This window comes from Anopheles coustani, chromosome X, assembly GCF_943734705.1.
Source record: "Anopheles coustani chromosome X, idAnoCousDA_361_x.2, whole genome shotgun sequence".
In the NCBI taxonomy this organism is placed as follows: Eukaryota; Metazoa; Arthropoda; class Insecta; order Diptera; family Culicidae; genus Anopheles; species Anopheles coustani.
In genome coordinates, this window is record NC_071290.1 from 4,079,341 (window position 1) to 4,099,460 (window position 20,120).

A 20,120-nucleotide genomic window follows, 5' to 3' on the forward strand; every position below is an offset into this window, starting at 1 on the left:
CACATGAAACTCACCAAAACGCGAGAAAAAACAAACCCCCATTCAAAAGTGTAACAACATTTCTAACGATAATAAAGGACAACACTCAATAAACACAAATGAAAACAATAGCTGTTTGTACACGGTGTCAGCTTATTTGTTTATTGCTAAAAAATAGGATTTTTCTCATCCGATCCCCCCTACACGACATGCACGGTTGTCGTCGGGTGGTGGTGGTGATGTAAAGCAAAACCTAAACTAACCCGTTTTGCGTTGCGTCGAGCGAAAGTATAAGTAATAGTATGTATAATAAAACCAACGGAAAACCCTACCGACTTCTCCTTCCTTTTGCAGCAATCTATACACGGAGCTAACTAAACAATAAACTAAACTATAACTAATCTATACACAGAGCTAACTAAACTGCTAATCTAATGCGATATTGAAAGGGGCTATGTGGGTAAAGTATTGCACTACAGCTAGAGGGCGTCGAACACCGACAATTGCACATTTGTAGTTCCGACCACACATACACACACACACACAACATATACGGCTTGTCGCTGGTAGCGTGTTAGAATGGCGAGTTCATGCCGAGCTTGGTGCCGAAGTCGAGCCGCGCCCGGCGAATGTAGCGACTGTTGACCCTACGGAAAACAAATGGGGTTATTAAGAGGTTACAAAAAGGTGGTCGAGTTGGCTTACTTGATTTCCTCCCACTTGAAGATCTCGCTCGCCAGGAAGGTGGCGATCGCCATCAGCACGATGCAGAGTACGATCGGCCAGACGCGCTCCATCTCCTGCCAGAGGTAGTCGTCGGTGAGCAGCTGGACAACGGCGAGCGCCAGGTGCACCAGAAGGATGAGCGCGACCACCGACACCCAGCAGAGGTTGCTGAGCGGGCTGCGCCGGAAGCAGTTGTGGTCGCGGTGCACGAACGATGCCGAGATGGTGACGAAGTGCAGCACGGTGCCGAGCAGGATGAAGGACCGGGCGACATGCAGGTCGCCGGCGAGCGCCTGCTCCCCGCGCACCAGCACGCCGCCGACGGTCTGCTGATGTCCCGCCCGGTGCTGCAGCTGCTGGACGGCCACCCGGGCCGCGTCGGTCACGTCGGCGCCGACCCGAAGAAGGTCACCACCGTCGACGCCGCCAACACCGTCAACACCGCCGCCGGCAAACAGCTCGATCGGGTGCGACAGGAAGGTGCAGTAGGCGAGCACCAGCACGGCGATGGCGAGCGCGAACTTGAAGCCGTAGCACCACAGCACGAACAGCACCAGCCGGGAGCTGAGCGTCTTCTGCTTCTTGCCGGTGGCGCGCTTCATCAGCGCCGGGTCCGGCTCGACGCGCAGCAGCGTCAGCGCGACCAGCGGCACGACCACGCACATCAGGTAGAGCGCGTGCAGCGGCACGATCATCGGCGGCAGCGAGAGGCACGCGGTGACGGTGTTCATGATCGCCAGCGAGGCCCCGCAGCACGCCCAGAACTGCACGCAGCTCCACAGGCCGGCCATGAAGCGGCGCGACAGCTCGATCACGGCCACGACCGAAATCGGATCGTCGCGGCAGGTCGCGATCGAGCAGGCGATCGAGTTGAGGATGCGGCTGAGGTAGACCGGCGAGATGGTGGCGCACCGGTCCGGCAGGCGGCCCGCCGCCAGCGCCGTCCGGGCACCGGCCGACCGCGCGCCCGCCCGGTTGTTGTAGATGTTCGACTCGCTGTACGCCGGGTACTCCTGGCACACCTGCGGGTAGAGCGGCTCGATCGCGATCGAGCAGTCGCCCTGCAGGAAGATCTCCGAGTTGGAGTTGGAGGCGGACGAGCCGAGGCAGACGACGATCTCGCCGTACTGCTGCATGATGCGCAGCATCTCGCGCGTCGCCTCCGCCGAGCAGTCGGTGAACAGCGACACCAGCAGCGGCACGTTGTCCACGTTCTCCAGGTGCGGCCGGATGTTCTCGATGCCGCGCGGCAGCTTCGCCCGGTTCGACATGTCGAAGTTGATCGGTGCGCTCTGCTCGGTGCTGTCGGTGAGGCAGCTCAGCGATCGGCAGTGTCCCTGCTGTCCACCCTGCCCTTGCTGCTGGCCCGCCTCCTGCCAACTGACGGTCGGCGCCGTCGTGCCATCGGCAGGGACCGGCTCCGCCACCGTCGCCGGGGAAACAGCGGGGGCCGGCTGCGAAATAGCGCACGGTGCCGACGAACTCAGCGCTCGCGTTGCCTCCAGCGAAGTTCCCGTTCCAGGCGTCAGCGTCGTCGTCGTCGTCGTCGTCGTCGTCGGCTGCAGCAGATGGTTGCGCTCGCCGGGGGTCGGCGTGGGCGTCGGAGTCGGCGTAGGGGACGGCGACGGTGACGGCGACGAGGCGCGGCTGTCCGAGGCGTCGCTCAGCAGCGAGATATGACAATTCCAGCCACTCTCCAGGCCCATCTTCTCGGAAAACACACGCGACCGCAGCTCGTTCTCCTTGCTGAAGTGCACGAAGCGAATGCAAGCGCGCTCGAGCCGCTCGATCAGCTGTACAATGTCCGTCTGCGCCTGGTACTGCATCGTCACCATGCCGATGAACACCTGCCACCGCACAAAGAACAAAACGTCGGTCAGTAAGCCGCACGCTTGGCAAATGATACACCGTGTCAAACGTATTCTCATACACTTCATATCCTTTCTTCAAAATTTCGTACTATTGTACTATGTTTTCACAAGTCATTGAACATTGTATTTGGTTATTTGTGTTCAGTGTTCATCTTTAACAAACCGCCAAAAGTCAATATTTAGTCATACCAGGAACGTCAATTTGATATGACTATTTTTAAGTCCTTTCAATCTTTTTTTTATGTTTAAACGCCATTTGAATGGTATATTTGTACTGTTGATGTATTAGTTTTGCCTCTACAACTTCTCACCATTGCGTTAGTTTTTAGTAAAGTAAAAAAAAATCGCGTCTGCAAGAGCGTCATTTTTGATAGAAATGTTCCTATTTTAAGCTCAAAAGAAAAACATACCCTACATGCAAAACACATTCCAAGCACATTTCTAATTTTATGATGAACGTTTGCTATACTATACCAATATAAAATAGCCTATCAAATGAAAAGTATAGGATATTAATGACGTTTCCATTTGTATGAGAATACATGGGACACGGTGTAGAGTGAAACAACACGCTCGCGCTTACCTGATGGCACTGCATACGGTAGCACCCGTCCACATCTGAGATGTCGTCGTCCCGATTGTCGGTAAACAGCAGCGAGTCGGTGGAGATGGAGTGGTGTGCCAGCGGGGCACCTGCCGCACCACCTCCGTGCTGTTCTCCGCCGCAACCCGTATCGCACCGCGCTCCCGGTCCGGCTTTTCCATCGCCGGCACCTTCGCCCCCGTCGCCGTGGCCACCGCCGAAGCCCCCGCCGCCACCGCCGAGTGCGTCCACGAGCAGGTCACTGTAGTTTTCGCGCTGCGGATGCTGATGCGGCCGGTGCGGAAGCTGGTAGAGCGCTGCATCGCGCCGGTGCTTGCTCTCCGGTGGCAGCTCCAGGTAGGCGATGTTGCCGTCCCGCTGGCCCCCGGACAGGGCGCCCCGGATACCGTGGCGCAGCGGCCGGTAGGCAAAGGCGGTGCAGTACGCCGTCAGGGCCGAGCGCTGGTAGAAGTCCTGCGCCCGCTTGCGCTCCTTCTCCGTCAGCGGCTGCAGATCGTGCCCGTCCCAGTAGTCGTCGCAGCAGTCCAGCACGATGTCGGCCGTGCCCTGGGTCAGCAGCTGCAGCGAACCGTTGTTGATCTCGCGCATCACCACCGACAGCGAGTGCGGAAACGGCACCTTCACCTTCGTCGCCAGCTGGAGCGAACGAGCGAACCGGATGTCGCGCCGCACCACGTCCGGTTGCTGGACACAGGGCCGGGGCAAAGAAAGAAATTCGATAAGTGGTAACCAACCGGCACCGAGATGCTGCAGCCAGAGCTACGTACCAGATGCCGGTAGCTCGATATCTGCCCCTCCAGCTGGAAGATGTCGCGGGCCTGCGGCAAAAACCCGATCTGCTTCGCCAGCTCACACAGGCACCGGCTGCGGGCGGGTTGGGTTGTTCCGGCAAACGGGGAGGAGGGGGTAAGGAGGATAGCAACGTGAAATCAATTTAAATCAAACAAGTTCCGGAACCGTCTCCATACCAAGTCGATCTACGAGCTCGAGGGCATGGGTTGGAAATGAAAGGTTGCAGGGAAACACACTCGTGCCCACTCTTATCTCTTACGCCTATCTCGAAGGACCTCCCAGTGGAAATGCTTCGTCGATGGAGATGCTTTCCCTAGTCGGCTCATTTACCAGCCGATAATCTCCAACATCCCAAAGCAGTAGGCGAAATCATGCTTTGACACCTGTCGGATTCTGTCCGCTTTATCGACCAACGAGTGTTCATTTTCAGTTCACTGGATTCACTATGCAATCGACAACGTTACAAGTAATCGATTGATATCTAGGCTGATGGAGTAGATAGCTGTCAAATGTATACAAACTTCTCAAAAAGTGACCAATATTGAATGTTAAACGTTATCCATCGATATAGGATAAAAGTAGATTCATTTTTTATTGTGCTTTACTAGAGAATAATAACGAATGCGTAATACCATACATTGGCCTCCAAACTGCTTAATATCCCAAATGATTTACATTGAACTGGTTTTATCAAATGTTCGAATTAAGCAGTAAACGAGTGCTTAGATTCAATTGGATAACGACTAATTGGTAAAACTGAGCAAATAGTTGGTAAGTATTAGAAGTGGATTTCGAAAAACGTATCTTAACACGTTAAGCGCTACGTCAGCCCCGTGGGGCCGACAGTGTTCTTTCCCGTAAGCCGGCGTCGGTCTGCTCGGGCCGACAGAGCCCGTTGGGTAGGCCGGCGTTTCTACGAATCGCTGGCAGAACGGGAAGTAGTACAATTTGCGCGTAGCGCTTAACGTGTTAACCGCTCGTAAGACTCCACCAAAGGGGAAACAGGTCATCTGTCAAACCTCATCTAACATCGAGCTCCCACGGTGTTGAACTTTGCTTCAAAAACACCAGCGATCCTAGCGTGAGCACAAATCGACGATGCTGTGAAAACCACGCGCCCACCAACGATATGGCTAGAGAATTAATTGCAAACCAACACGCAACAAAACAATAGCACACAGCACAGCACTACAACCAACACTTTGGAGTGCAACATTTAGTCAACTACTAAGAACAAAAAGGTCACCAAAAGTTGCACAAATTAAAATAAAAAAGCATTCCACCCAAAAGAAGACGAAGAAGAAGAAAATAAACTGCAAACAGTGCCGTTCGATTACAAACTAGAATTAAATACAATACAGATTAAACTGTAACAGATTCGCACAATAAAAGAAAAGCACAAGTATTGGTAGGAAAGCCACCACTTTCGTTAGGAACCGAAAGGCGAAACACAGACTTTGGTGCATTAGAAACTGAAACAAGAACGGTACGGTGGGTATAGTTACGATATGCTTCAAATACCATAGCAGGCAATACCGGTGGCGGAAGTATTAGCGTAATATTTAATTAGTTACCCAGCTGGATTGTAACGAAATAATTAAAAATCTGGTGTGGTGATGGGAATCCTGAAGAGGTGGTAACAGGATACAAAAATAAAAACACATAAAACATAAAATGCCATGGAAGTGCTGTATTATGGTGTTGATCGATGTGTGTTCGTGCGTGTGTTTGTATGTGGTCTTGTTTTTTCAATAAAATTGTAAAACACATGGAAAGGATACAGTGTCGCATTCTTCCGTCGTTTGCATCGGTTTCAAGGTAGCATATATGCTATCAATAAGGGTCGAGGCGTTTAAGAACTTAAAACAACAAACTTTAAACACGTTTTAAAAACAACCAACGTTTCTTATTCCAACAACTTTGCCTACCTCGCAGTAGGAAAGTAACACAGAGTAAAACAGCCAATTAAAACGGTAAGAAAGGTGAGGCCAATCGAGAGGTTTAAGCGTATTGAACACTTCCAACACCGAAGATCGGTGTATAGTGAAAAGTGTGGCAGCAGTTACAAAAAAAAAAAAGAACGTTAAACGATATTTTTTAAAAACAAAACCAAACGTGAACTACGGATGTCCTGCGGGTAGGTTGATGGTGGTTGGTATGACGGGATGTGTGTTGGTGGCTTATAACGTATGCTATCGACATCGCACAAAACTCGCTCAACCGATAGGGATAGGACATGAGGGATAGGAGCAAAATAAATAGGAAAAGATGAATGGGAGATGATGGTAGACGTTTTGCTTGGCAAGGAAGTGGAAGTGAGCAACATAAACGACACATACGAAAATGGTAGACAGTACAGGAACAAAAAAAAAAGGAAAAAATAAAGAAGTAGTGTGATAAAACACCAAAACTAGACTCGGTATGTCTAGTACATACCCATGCATAAAGCAATTCAAACTCGACTCAACAATCGCATACCGATTGGTGACCGGAACTAGATCCTTGTCGAGCATCGCAGCTGCCGTCACGTGGCCGCAGAACTTGGCATAGTGCGCTTGCGTCAACGGGCAGCAGGTGTTCACCAGGATGGCAAGCCCTGCAAATGCAAATGCGAGAACAGATTTAACGAAACTGGATCGTGCGAGTGACGGCCCGGGGTGGAGGATCGTGTGCGCGTGTGCGTGTGCCACAAAAGCCGGAAACCGGAACTGGGGGGTGGATAGACAGAGGCGAACCTTACCGAGAGGCTTCAGCGACGTAAGGTGGTTCTTGAAATCGTGGTCGTCGAATTCGAGCTTGAACGGGCTGTGTTGATCGTGCGTTAGATCGAGTACTTCTGCGATGGCCCCCATCGGTTCCTTCTGGGAGCTCTGAAGGGAAGGCAGAATGCATAATGGGGAGAACAAGAAAGTTGCACAAACAAACCGAGCACGACGACGGCGATGACGACAACAGGGAATAGCGGGCAGTAATGGGAAGAGGCAAAAAGAGAAGAGAGGAAGAGAGAGAAAGAGAGAAATACATAGAAAACAAATCGAGACAGATAGAAACACAGGAGTACAAACGGCAGAACGTATTGCTTTCCCGAAACAGCTAGTGGTATATTAGCACGCATATCCTTAAGGCCATAGAAGTTGCACTAATAGTAGCTAATAAATTAACAAACTCAAAGCTAGCTCAAAGGACAGAACAACGCAAAAGACTTTCTCCAAGCAGATGCCGCACCATGTATTTACAAATCCAAGTGTATGAACCAAGCAACAACATGCTGCTTACTGCTATTAACCTCTTGATCTGATTACGTTTGCTCCTACTTAAATACCAGTATTATATAGTCAACATCAAAGCATAGTGAACAAAAATAGCAAACATGACAAAAAATGCTGCGAACGAATCCGAAAGAAACACTTCGGTTCCGGGTTTAAGATGCTCAAGAAATCGCTTCAATCAAGTTGCCTAATACTTACGAAATGGCAATGGACACTCGTTAGCTTTTCTCATAATTCATTTGTCAAACTGCTCTCTACATGTTCTCAGCAAACGCACCAAGTGCTATTGATTGTATGATAAAGCTTTTATTTGAAATAGAAAACTACAGACTGATTGTAAGTACTGGCAACGTTTATACTGGAATGGAAAGCAATACGATCCTAGCTCCAGCAACCCGTCAGAATCTCCTCTCGGGTCAGCTCATTTCCACCGACAAGAAAGCACAATGAAATAGGCGAGATAAAAGCGTACATACCAAACCAAAGAAAAGTAGACAAGGAGTGTAGGATATTTTCATTGCGATTATCTAAAGACTAGCTAAAAGATAGAGGCACGCAACAAACCGAATACATGTTTAAATGTTTCTGCTGAAACTATTAAAACTGATCACGTTTGCCCGAATGCACTAAGAGGTAATCTATATTATTTAATAATCTTTTAATCAACATTGCGCTAAATCACAAGCACGACCTTATGGAAAACACTGGAAAAAAGGAACCAGATTCTAGGATCGTAAATAACATATTGATTAAAACAGTTACATATAACATAACGCTTACGATGATAAGTACCGTATTTTTTCGTGTATAACGACCCCTTTTTAGGTCAAAAATGATCAAAGTTCGATTAAGAGGATCGTTATACGTGGACAAATACGGTTAGTCCTAAAACGTAAAAGCTTGCAAATGTTAGCATTCAATTCCACGTGATATTTTCATCGGTTGACCGGCCGAAAGCACACGTAGCAAACTACGGAAAAGAAATGTGCGCGGACATGGACAGGAAGCACAAGCGTTCCAAAAACGAACGTACAACCAACAAGCAACGGATCGTGTCGTGAGAAAGAGGTGACGTGGAGTAGAAAAAACAAACAAAAAGTAACAGCTAGTAAAGCAAAACACGAAGGAAAGGTTTGCTGCTGGAACGTGGTAAGATTTCCGCGGCATATACAAATATAGATGTATATATATAGAAATATAGTTGGGAAAGAAACAAAACGTAACTATACCAAACGAAAAACATAAATCTTTTAATCACCAGCTCGATTATATGTGATAGTGGATGGTAATGTTCCTGGCAGCACTGGAAAACAACATCGGTTTTGGTATTTAAATATCAGTAGATTTGTGTTAATGTTATTAAATGTTATCGAAAAGAAATCGGTAACTAAGAGGTAACTTATGATTCTATGTTTTGGCCACTTTTTCGGGTGGTAAAAATTTACATCCATGGTAAATGAACGGTGAGCGATACGTAACTTAAGTAGCACAAAAAAATGGTTACAGGTGGTTTGGGGGATATGGTTTGTTGTGATGTCGGTGTTGCATTTGCGTTCGGGTTTTGTATTCCACCGGAAGATGTGTCCGTTCCATTCCGGAAGTGGTCAGGGAAGTTCAAGCGACAGCGAACAACGGAGGGGAAAGAGAGTTGGAGCATGAAAAAGGAAAAGGGTACGACACACGCAATGGAGGGAGTAGGTTTTTAAATTTACCGAAAAAAGGATACAATCATAAAGGAAAACCAAATCGTGTTGCATAGACGGTGAAGCAAAGCACCCGCGAGTTCTTGCGTCGGATGTATGTTGGATGGGTCATGAAGGAGTAATTTCACTGTCCGCTACCATTCCGCATGTATTCGAGTGTGTGTTTGAATGGAAGATATGTGGAAAGATGTGTTCCTACAAAGTTGACGATGCAGAGAGAGAGGAGAGATAGTGATATATGGGTGTTGCAATGAGTTGGGGAAGGTGGTGGAGATGTTCGGTTTCGATTTGTTTTCAGGTTTTTACTTGCAAGCATATAAACGGATATACGTACACGAATATGTATACACGTGTTACGTACCTGCGAGTTGAGGCTACTCTGGTCGGACTGGTCGCCGGCAGTGTTTTCGCCTTCGCGGGCGTTCCGCAGGAAGAAAACCTTCTCAGCGGTCGGGTTCGGCCACGATAGAATGCCCTTTTTGTCGACGCAGCAGAGTGCCTAAAACGAGCAGAACGAGGATTAAGGGACCGGATGCGGACGGATGGTGGTGCTTCTGCACTTTACCGTAATGGTACCGAGCACCTGCACGACGCTGGCGCTGCGACCGAGCAGCTCCGAGCGGCCCTTGATCAGCTGCCACCAGTAGAAGAACACGGTTCGGCGTGGCAGCTTGACGTGGTCGAGATCGCAGGTGGGCGTATCGAGATCCTCCTGGAAGGACTTCTGCGCCTGGGCACAGATGACGGCCTGTGGGATCGAGAGGAGGGTTTCGAGGCGCGCGACACCCCATAGGTTGATCGCTACCCAGAGCAGCGGAAAGATCAGTGGCAGCAGTGGCAGTACGGCCGCGGTCGGGTTGAGCAGGCAGACGTTCATCCAGTCAGTCGGCAGCTTGCCGGCGAAGTAGAGCCCGACGTTGCGCAGCAGCCCGACCGAGCCGGTCAGCAGCAGGACGAGCCCGAAGCCCCAGCGCTGCAGGCAGTGCGAGACGAGAAGCTCGCGCTGCTGATTGATGATGGTGCGCGGCCGATCGAGGAAGCAGTCGAGCGACTTGCGCAGTATGTCGAGGTAGGGCGTCGCCTCGACGACACACACCAGGTCGGGTAGGGGTGAGCGGGCAATCGGCCGCACCGGCTGCTCGGTCGGCTGCTGCAGACCATACGTTTCGCCGCACTTGAAGCGTCGCCTGCCACGCACCTCGGTGCACGTGCCGGGCGACACCTGGCCCGGCCGCATCACGATGTGGTCACCGCGCACGAGCAGTGCCCAGGGTAAGTTTACCACGCGCCCATCCCGGTACGTCCACTGGAGCGTGACGCACGGCGACAGTGGGCTGCACAGGTGCGGATAGTTCTCGATCGTCCAGTCGGCGCACAGCTCCGCCCCAAGCCGGATCTCGTGCAGTACCGTCCGCACCTTCCGGTAGATTTCCGTCTTGCGCAGGTTGTTCTCGCGCACCACCACCGCCACGGTAAGCAGCAACAGGGCGAGCAACAGGCCAGCCGAGCAGTGGTACCCAGTGGAAGCCAGCGACAGGACGCAGGCAACGGTGACCAGTGTCGGGAACCAGCCGAGCGGGCTGGTCGCACTGTCGTCCGCGAACGTCGAGCGAATCTTCGCCAGCCAAGATAGGCGCCCGAACCGCTCCTCGTACCCGCTCAGCAGCGTCTCGATGTCGTCGTGCAGGCGCTGCAACGCCACCGTCGTCGACAGCCCGCAGTACTCCGCCTGCTCTGCCTCCGTCTCATTCGCGTCATCCGTTCCGGGTTTTGGCGGTTCGTTGCCCATCCTGACCGAACGATCCCGACGGCTACCATGGAACGAACACTACCTGCCCTCCCAGGGCAAGCGGCCTCGGTTCGGTTGACTCGTGGAGAAAACAAACGCCTACTGATTGATTGCGATTGAAACACCGTTACCTTCCCTCTAGGTTTATTGCCGTCGCCGTTCGGAATGTTTACGGGAAGGGTAGAGACTTTCGCCAGCGAAAATCACCCGTTCTATTGCACGTTTCACACAAAAAAATACATATTTTTTAAAGTACACACAGACAACACAACATCAAATGACGGCGAAGAAGGACCATATCACAAGCCACGGGTTACCCTTCCTCTGTCCCGGGAGGGGGAGATTTTTCTTCCGTTCCACACAAATACATGAATTAAAAGTACATTTCGTCTAAGCTGCAAGCCGCCGAAGGGCACTGGCATGCAGATAGGGCCACAGTCCGAGCTACGCGGACACAAAACCTTACACGTCCGTGCCCGTCGAAAAGGAAAATTAAACCAGCGGGATCACCTCCCGAACGCGAGCAGAAAGTATTTTTGATAACACACCGTAGCGATGGGCTTGTTGAATCGCGCCAGTAGCTCCGGTGTGGAGCGTCAGAGCGCTCCGGAAAACGTACGGAGCGATACCGGGAAACGACCATATTCATTAACCCTAGCATCCCACTAGCGGTCATTTTGACCACAAGGCAATTTTCATTTTTAATACCTCGAAAACGGCTCAATATTTCTTCACCTCTCCATCATTCTGCTAGCTCGGTCACGTTGACGATGTCGGAGCATTTCATAAAGAGCAGTCATTTCGACCACAGGCATTCATGCAGGATTCCAAAGCAATGTACTCTAGTGGTGAAACAAATAAAATGATAAGAATCGTAATTACGTTGAGTCGTTTCCAGGTTCTTCTACCGAATCGGAATGGATTTGCCAGCTCACAGTTGGCCCCTCGCTAGACGGTACGATTTGGCCCTCACATCGCCGTTAGCCCTTCGGGAACGGATAATAACACAAGCTGTTTTGTTTACATTTACACATGTAACAAGGAAAAGGGCTTTCGTTTGGATTTGTTTTACATCAGCACGACTTTTATCATCCCTTCTATCAAAAGCTAGGAAAACATTGGAAAACCCTAACCAATAGGTTAATAACTCAATATGATATCGATCATGTTGTCCATTACTTCATGTGCCAATTGAGCGCTTCATATAACTAAACCACTCCGTGATATGTTTTCTTTCAAGTTTTCTTAGGGAACACGGGGACCGGTTCGATCAAAATTATTTTAATGGGAAATAATTTATTGTACAAGATGAAACAAGATATTGGAACAGTTGGACTAAATAATGATAACTTCAACGGAGAGACCAAACGAATCATTACCGGGCCCGTGGATTTGATTCCGCGAGGCGTTGATAGATATAGTTGTAAACGTTTGATATCCCATGGGATGCATCGTCTGCACCGTATCGCACCAGTAGCTCGTACACGGTGGCCACGGACACTCGCCGTTCGGTCAGGAAGGCGTACAAATTGCATAGTTGTTCCTGCAGATTGCGCTCGTTGCAGGTGAAGTAGAGCAGCGGACGCTCGGTGACGCAACCAACCATCAGCTGCAGAAGTGCCTTGAGGGGTGCCGATCCGCCGAACGCACCGCAGCCCCAGTTGCCAGTGGCAATGCCGGGAGCCGGTCCGGGCAGTGGGTGACGGAAGCCGACGTACGCTTTGTGCAGCTCGCGCAAAATAGACCGCTCGCTGTACTGGTTCGTCGAACCATCGACTACCTTAAGCGCGTCCAGCCCAACGATGTAACACTGGCGACGTCCGCAAGCATCCCGTGGAGTCTCGTCTCGATGGTCGTCGGCGAACGTGAACGTTGCCGCATAGTTTTCGTACGTGCTGAACTGCTCCGCGCCGAGCACGAAGTACGCCTCCGTCTCACGCAACGACTCGAATAGCAGCCGGCCGACGAGCAGCTCCGGGCAGATGACGCATCGTATCTCTTCTTGCACACAGCCGTTGCCGATCACGCCGCCTCCGAGGAACCGGTTCGCGAACACCATCTGCAGCAGGCCAGTGCCCTGGTCCTCTATTGTGCCCTCGGACGACACGTGCAGCGGGGCGCGCTCCCGGTCAAATACGTGCTCGACGGTGCCCCAGTCGAGCAGTGCATGCTTCGGTACGTATCGCCGCTCGTACGTTAGCACACCGGTGGGCATGGCCACGCAGCAGACTCGCCGAAAGTAGTGGCAGAGGCACTTCAGTTTTTCGACCGCCGACTGGGACGTACCAGCGAACAGTGCCGCGAAATTTCCCACCGAAAAGCTACGCGCCTGAGCCGGTCTTGGCTGCGGAAAGGTGCAAAAGAATGCGTTTGCCAGCAAACAGGCGGCCTGCTGCTGGGTCATGGAAACGGCGTGGTTCTGGCGTTGTGTCAGCAACGGGATCGGCGCACGGAACAGCTCGGTCAATCGCAGCGCCAGCTCTGTCATTCGCCGTAACGTATCGCGAAAGAAAGCAACCCGCTCACTTTCTTCACACTGCTCAAATAGTCGGTGCAGCGCAATAAACTGGTATCGTGTCCGGTAGTCCGGATTATACAACACGATCGCCGCCTCCAGCTGCCTCGCATTGGTGATTGGCCTCTCAAGCGCACGGCGTACCAGGTTCCAGCGACTTTCGATGCCGGACGTACCGTCCGCGTTTCGCATCACACACTTGGCGGAAGTCGGTAGTCGCACTTTGGCTGCACCATTTGTCGCCGCCTCGCTGGACACGTAAGGCGCGGGAGGCCCTTCCGCCCCCACTTTGAATGGCAGTTCATACAGCACTGTGTGGCGCTCGCTGCGTTGTATTTTCTCCACGTGAGGCAACTCGTATGCTCCCCGATGCCGGTAGATAGTTTCCAGCGGACAATCCTTTCGTGTCTCATGCGTATCCCCGGGATCGCTACTGGAAAGCAGCTCTGCCAAAAGTAAAGCAAACACAACTCTTATTTTACTTAATTAGACTTATTGTAGAAGTCAACAATAACAGCCTACCGTTTGCTTCCGACGAATCCATCATAACATAGTTTTACCCCTGTACTTTAGCAGTGGAACACCGGACAGCGCACGGGACACCGTGCTTTTGCGAATAAAATGTTTTGGCTGCAGCTTGTTTCGGGGTAAAATACAAGCATCGGGCAGCGATTATAAGTGTTTGCACTAAAAACCAAGAAACAGTGATTTTGTTTAATTCGAACGAGCGCCAATTTGTTGATCGCCAGTCCCAATGAAAGTGACAACTTGTAGAAACATGACAAGTTTTGTTTTTTTTGTATGCCACGTTCTATCCACCTTTTATATTTTAACGATTTTATATTAAGCATCTTAAAACTTATTTTGGTTTAAAAACAATATTCTAGCATAACTTGTCGTGAACATGTGCAGTCGATGACTTAAAATACGTACCTAGCGTCATGTTATTTCAGCAAAAACAAACTATGTATTTCTTTTTAACTGGTCGAATATAAGCTGTCGGCAATAGCGGTAGGGTTTCCTCGTGAACGATAGGTTCCGAATGGCGTTAGAAAAATAATAAAATGTGTGTGACTGAGATTCATGCGATTGAACCAAACGAAATGAGAATAGATATGAAAATGAAAAAATCAGCAACATCATAAACGTCAAAATCAAATTTAGCCGATGCGCAGTGTCACATAGAATAACATTTATTGTATAGACCATGGCCTAATGTAATACTCATTAATAATGTAATATAATGTAATAACAATAATGTAACATCAAGATTACTAAACACTAGACAGGTTGCGACAAGCAGAACATTTTTACCGCTTGACGATAAAAAAATGAAAGAAAAATTTGACAAACAAGTTGGAATGGTTTGTTGCGCTGCTATTTTCAATCAAAGAAGGCTTTAACCAGATTATTAAAGTTAGCGGAGGGACATATTCACAATTCCACGAGAGCAGGCGTTAAGAGAACTCGAAATTTATTGAACACAATCTTTGAGTACCGGTGTGCCTGTAGCCGGGCTAAATCCTCGATAAACTTCGTAAACGATTTTTAAGTTCATATCATTCTTCAAAATCAACTCATTGTACACATTGAATCCTTCCTCCGATTCTATGATTTAGAGCAATGTTGTTTCTCACATCTTACGCATATCACAACCTATACGGCCATGGTCCAAGCAAACCAAAAGAATATTAAAAGAGAAGCATTTTTATGCGAGCCACTAAATAATCTCCATCGTTCCTGCAAACCGCAACAACACCACCGTTATTTTGACAGACAAATTGTAAACAAGATATTCAAAATGGTTCCGAGCAAAACTGCTCTGTCGCAACCTGTCTAGTATTTAGTAACCTTGATGTAACATTAATTATGTAATAACATTGTAATATTCATTAACCGTAGTAAAGACCTTGGGCCACAGTTGATCAATGTCATTATAAATGTCAAAAGCGACATTTTGATCAATGTCATTATAAATGTCAACAGCGACATTTTGAACGCTAACCGCCAAAATGGCAGTGACGCGCAGGTAGCTAAGACGTTCTTTTTCGTTAAAGTCTATTATTGATGGTGATTTCTTGTAATGTTTAGTGTTCTTGATATAGCAGTCGGTGTGTAACTTCAAAAACAATAGATTTAACCATTGATATTCCGATACGGTAAGAAATGATCATGTTTGTTTGCTATGGTTTGTTTCGCTGAATGTGGGATCTTTCTAACGTGACTTCCAATATCAATTTCAATCCATTATCAAACATTCGTACCAAAAAGTGACTGCGAGCAGAGTGATGGCTGATTTAAAGACGGTGCAGGTAGCTTTGCGCGTGCGGCCAATCTCGCAGGCCGAATTGACGCGGGGTAACGACAGCGTCGTGAAAGTCATCGGCCGGAATGAGGTGATCATCGGCGACGGTAAGCTAAGCTCGGAGCGGTTCACATTCAACCACACCTTCAACCCCAACGCGACGCAGCTTGAGCTATACGAGCAAGCGGTCGTGGACCTGCTGGAAAAGTTGTTCGAGGGCTACAACGTCACCATACTGGCGTACGGACAAACCTCCTCGGGCAAAACGTACACGATGGGTACGGAATTCAAGGGCGAGCTGAGCGACGACGTCGGTGTGATTCCGCGCGCGGTAAAGGACATTTTTCGGGTCATCGAGACGTCGGCGAGCGAGGGCAGTGTCACCACTAGGGTCTCCTGCTCGTTCATTGAGCTCTACCAGGAGACTGTGTACGACCTACTGTCGGTTAACCGTCAGTCGATCGAGATACGCGAGGCAGCGGGCGAAATTGTGCTGCAAGGGTTAACGAAGGTTCCAGTCGATTCAGTGCAGGCCACACTCGATTGCCTGCGGCGTGGCGCAACCGTCCGGTGCGTAGGGTCGACAGCGATGAACGAAGTGTCCAGCCGCAGCCACGCTATATTCACCATCAACATCCAAAAGGTTTCCCCGGACGATCCGCAGTCGGTGGTCCATTCAAAGTTCCACCTGGTCGATCTGGCCGGCTCGGAGCGCTCGAAGAAGACGCAGGCAACGGGAGACCGGTTTAAAGAGGGCGTAAAGATAAACCAGGGTTTGCTGGCACTCGGCAACGTGATATCGGCTTTGGGTTCGCTCGCAATGGGTGGCTCTACTGGTTCGGTACACGTCCCGTACCGTGACTCCAAGCTCACCCGCCTGCTGCAAGACTCGCTTGGTGGTAATTCGTACACGCTGATGATCGCATGCATTTCACCGGTGGACTACAACCGAGAAGAGACGCTGAGCACACTACGGTACGCGGATCGTGCCTGCAAGATCAAGAACAAACCGATCGTTAACGTCGATCCACAGCGCGCACATATCATTCAGCTCGAGGCAACCATCGCCGAGCTGCGTCAGACGATCGCTAAGCTCCGGGGTATTGAAGGCGCCGAAGTGGGGCAAAATAATCGCTCGCCCGAGACATGCGGCAAATCAGCATCGAGCAGCAGCATCCTTAACGATGCGCGGCTGCTGCAGCTGGAGGAAAAAAACCGCATCCTGCTGGACAGGATGCAATCGATGCTGCCACATTTGGCGACGAAAGAGATGCGCGCGTTGGCGGCGGAGAAGGCGCTGGAGGACATTGAGGCGAAGCTCGAGTTACAAGCTGCTGAAGAGGGCGAAGAAGACGGAGAACAGGACGAAAGTGCTTGCGTCGATCAAATCCGGCCTCGCACTATGGACTTCTTGAAAAGTGTGGTAGGAGAGACGTTGGTATCGTACCGACAAGAGCGCAATAGGTTACAACTTCCGGCGGCCGATACGCGCGAGTCAGTCGGGGGCGAAGCCGATGCTGACTCACAAGTTTCGCAATCGGAGGCCATGCTGCAGGCATCGGACAGCCACACGCAGCAGCAACTGCGCATGTACAACGAGCTGAACGAGCTCAACTCCATGCTAGCGGTGAAGGAACAGCTGGTCCGGCGCTTCCTCGGGCAGGGCGATGCCGAGTCGTCCGTCGTCGCTACCCGGACGTGCCAGCTTCGGGCACAGCTGGAGGAGCAGGAGAATACCATCCGAGCGCTGGAGGAGCAGCTGGCCGTGCAGAACGAGCAGCTCAAGAGCACAAAGGCGAGCGACAAAACGTCGAAGCTAGCCGAGGAACGGCGTCGCAAGGTGCGCCAGCTAGAGACGGAACTGGCCACGCTGCGCCAGCGGGCCGTCGCCATGCAAAACCACCTAAAGCAGAAAGAGAAGGACTGCCTGCGCGTGCCTGGATTGACCGCCGAGATCAAGGCGATGAAGGCGGCCCGCGTCCAGCTGTTGAAGACCATGCGAGCGGAGCAGGAAAAATTCCGCCAGTGGCAGCAGACGCAGCAGAAGCAGATCTGCCAGCTGGAGGCGAAGGATCGGAAGCGCCAGCAGGCGATTCAGAAGATGGAATCGATGCACGCGCTGCAGAAGCAGGTACTACTGCGCCGCATGGACGTGGAAAAGAAGGCACTGCAGCGCAAGATGGACGAAACGGCCGCGGTCAACCGGCGCCTGAAGGCAGCGCTCGAGCGCCGTAAGCCCACTGCCGGCGGCGGCGGCGGACCTGGTGCGGATCGGTCAAACCTGCGGGGCGCTGAAGCGATGCACTGGATTGACCAGGAGCTCGAGCTACTTCACAGTGCGGTAGAAGCTACGGAGATGCTCAAGCTGCTGGAGCAGCAACGCGACGAGGAGTCGGTGCAGCTGGCCGTCATGAAAGCCGAGGCAAGCGAGGAATCGGCCCAGAACGGGAGAACCGAGCAATCGGTGGGCGATCTGCAGCGGGAGCGAATCGCGAACTTTGAGGCCTCGCTGCGCGTCCGCAACGAGACGATTGTCGATCTGGAGCAGAAACTCCAATCGGTGAACATGGACGAGCAGCTGGCGACACTCAGCAGCACGCTGGCCACGCTGCCGGAAACGCGCGAAGTCATGCGCCGGCTGCTGGACGTGCTGGTGCAGAAAGATGTTGTTTTCATCCGGGAACGCTTCACGAAGATGGAGGCCCAGTGCAAGCAGACGGTTGCGAAGACGCCCGTCGCGGATCGCAAGCAGCTGTCGACGTTGACGCTCATCAAAAACATGGACCCGGAGGAACAGTACCGGCAGCTGTTGCAACGGTACAAACTTCAGCAACAGTGCCACAGCGATCGAACCTCTGCGACGGGCGGAGACGACGAACTCATTGCTCTAACTGAGCATGTCCTGTCCGACTCGAGCACGCTGCGCGATGAACTGAATCTGTTCAAGGCGAGCTACAAGCTGCTGCAGGCCCAGGTCGACGAGCTACGGGCAAACGGTGCCAGCAGACAGCCGGTCTTCAAGAAGCCCAAACTGTCAAAGGTGAATGAGCATCTACTGGACGACGATCTGGATGAGGCGGAAGAGCACTTCCTGGAGGAGGAATCAGAAGAAGATCTCGAGCGTGATCCAACATTCCGCATGACGCCGCTTGCAAAGCGCAAAAAGGTACCTACCGCAACGCCGTTTCATCAGTGTGCAGGTGGAATGCCTATCTATATTTTATTTTTCGTTTCGTTCCGTTTATTCAGCCTGAGCCGGTCGTGCCTTCGACAAACGATTCATCATCGTCTTCGGCAACAGCGTCTGCCCACCTACTAAACACCACCGTTGCACACTGCAGCTGCGCCGGCACATGCTCAACGAAGCGTTGCGGGTGTAGGAAAAACAATATCCCATGCTCGTCGACATGCAAGTGTCCGGAGAATTGTGTCAACAAGGATAACCAGGAAAATCAGTCCGTTACGCAGGAAGAGGAGCCCAAGCAGAAGGAAGGCGAAACAGAAGGCGCCGCTCCGGTTGCGAAGCGTCCCATGTAAGTAGAGAGCGTTTGCTGCCATTTAAACCTTGAACAATGGTAACGGTGATGGTTTAATGGTTGATTGTCTACCATTTGCAGGGACCAACATTTGGACATCCTGGAGTACGTCAGGCAAAACAAAAAAAGAAAACCACTTATCGACTTGTGAAGCTCCATGCGCATATCATCGAGCGATAGTTATCGTAAGGTTTCATTTTTACTTAATAACAATGATGGAAGCGAACGACTGAATCAATTGTATAATAACTAGTAGGTGCATAATGACCTTTTTAAATTAAAAACAAAAACAGTTTCCACTTTGCTTACACATGCGCATTTAGTATTTTTGTTTTCTTTGTTAAGTGAAATTGACTGCTTTGGAGCTTCAAACTAGAATAAATAATATCGAATGTTATATTATTACGCAAACAACTTCTCCTCAGCCTCATTTGTTTAGGTGTTCAGATATACTAACCTTTCCGCATCATTATTTCAGTTTTACCCTAAGTCTGTAGGTGCGCCTATCCATCGGAAGCTATTATGATGGTATGTTCCAAGTTGCTTATCGATCATATATTGTTGCCTATAGAATCTTAAACTTATGCATATCAGATGCGTGGCTTACAGTGCACAAAGGCCACATCAACTGTTCACGATTGTACTTTCATTTTTTCCACGGTGCTATGAGTTAGCCTCCATGATGCTATGGACTTTCACATTACCTTCAATTGCGTAAGTGATGTTCAATACACAAGAATTGACTGAACTCATAATTATCATCATTCTCATTGAATCATAAGCTTCATTGTTTGCTGCGTCGTAAGCGTATCTAAAAGTTCTGAGAGATGTGCTTTTTGTGATTTCATTTTTTACTGGGCAAACCCAGTAACACTGTAGAAGCATTGAACCATCAATGTTTTTCCCTTTTTGCTTTCGAAATATTTAACAGTAAAAGTGAAGAAGATGTACAAACCAATTGGTAGGAACTTGCCGACCCCTGACCCACCAATGTGTTCAGTTTGGCAAGGTAAGGTACGCGCATGGTGATA

The 20,120-nt window shown here is 50.3% G+C and overlaps 3 protein-coding genes across 4 annotated transcripts; 1 reads left to right on the forward strand and 2 right to left on the reverse strand.

The window, feature by feature from the left end:
- Nucleotides 1-271: 271 nt before the first annotated feature.
- On the reverse strand, nt 272-11,226 carry LOC131269238 (transmembrane protein 94). The gene is made up of 10 exons (XM_058271579.1): nt 9,510-11,226; nt 9,306-9,443; nt 8,500-8,544; nt 6,713-6,842; nt 6,409-6,568; nt 3,948-4,044; nt 3,160-3,864; nt 1,092-2,552; nt 685-1,052; nt 272-626 (listed from the first exon to the last, which is right to left on the reverse strand). Exons 1-10 carry the CDS (start codon nt 10,731-10,733, stop codon nt 554-556), a joined length of 4,401 nt encoding a protein of 1,466 aa, XP_058127562.1. The 5' UTR covers nt 10,734-11,226; the 3' UTR covers nt 272-553.
- A 778-nt stretch (nt 11,227-12,004) lies between these two features.
- LOC131269020 (poly(ADP-ribose) glycohydrolase-like) lies at nt 12,005-13,926 on the reverse strand. Its single transcript, XM_058271328.1, has 2 exons — nt 13,771-13,926; nt 12,005-13,694 (listed from the first exon to the last, which is right to left on the reverse strand). Exons 1-2 carry the CDS (start codon nt 13,793-13,795, stop codon nt 12,109-12,111), a joined length of 1,611 nt encoding a protein of 536 aa, XP_058127311.1. The 5' UTR covers nt 13,796-13,926; the 3' UTR covers nt 12,005-12,108.
- Nucleotides 13,927-15,270: 1,344 nt separating this feature from the next.
- Nucleotides 15,271-19,267, forward strand: LOC131269803 (chromosome-associated kinesin KIF4A). Of its 2 annotated transcripts, none has more exons than XM_058272330.1 (4): nt 15,271-15,407; nt 15,520-18,719; nt 18,803-19,086; nt 19,171-19,267. In XM_058272330.1, exons 2-4 carry the CDS (start codon nt 15,537-15,539, stop codon nt 19,238-19,240), a joined length of 3,537 nt encoding a protein of 1,178 aa, XP_058128313.1. In that variant the 5' UTR covers nt 15,271-15,407; nt 15,520-15,536; the 3' UTR covers nt 19,241-19,267. The 2 variants fall into 2 exon arrangements, with proteins under 2 accessions (XP_058128313.1, XP_058128314.1); XM_058272331.1 differs by having other exon boundaries at nt 15,533-18,719.
- The last annotated feature ends 853 nt before the right edge of the window (nt 19,268-20,120 follow it).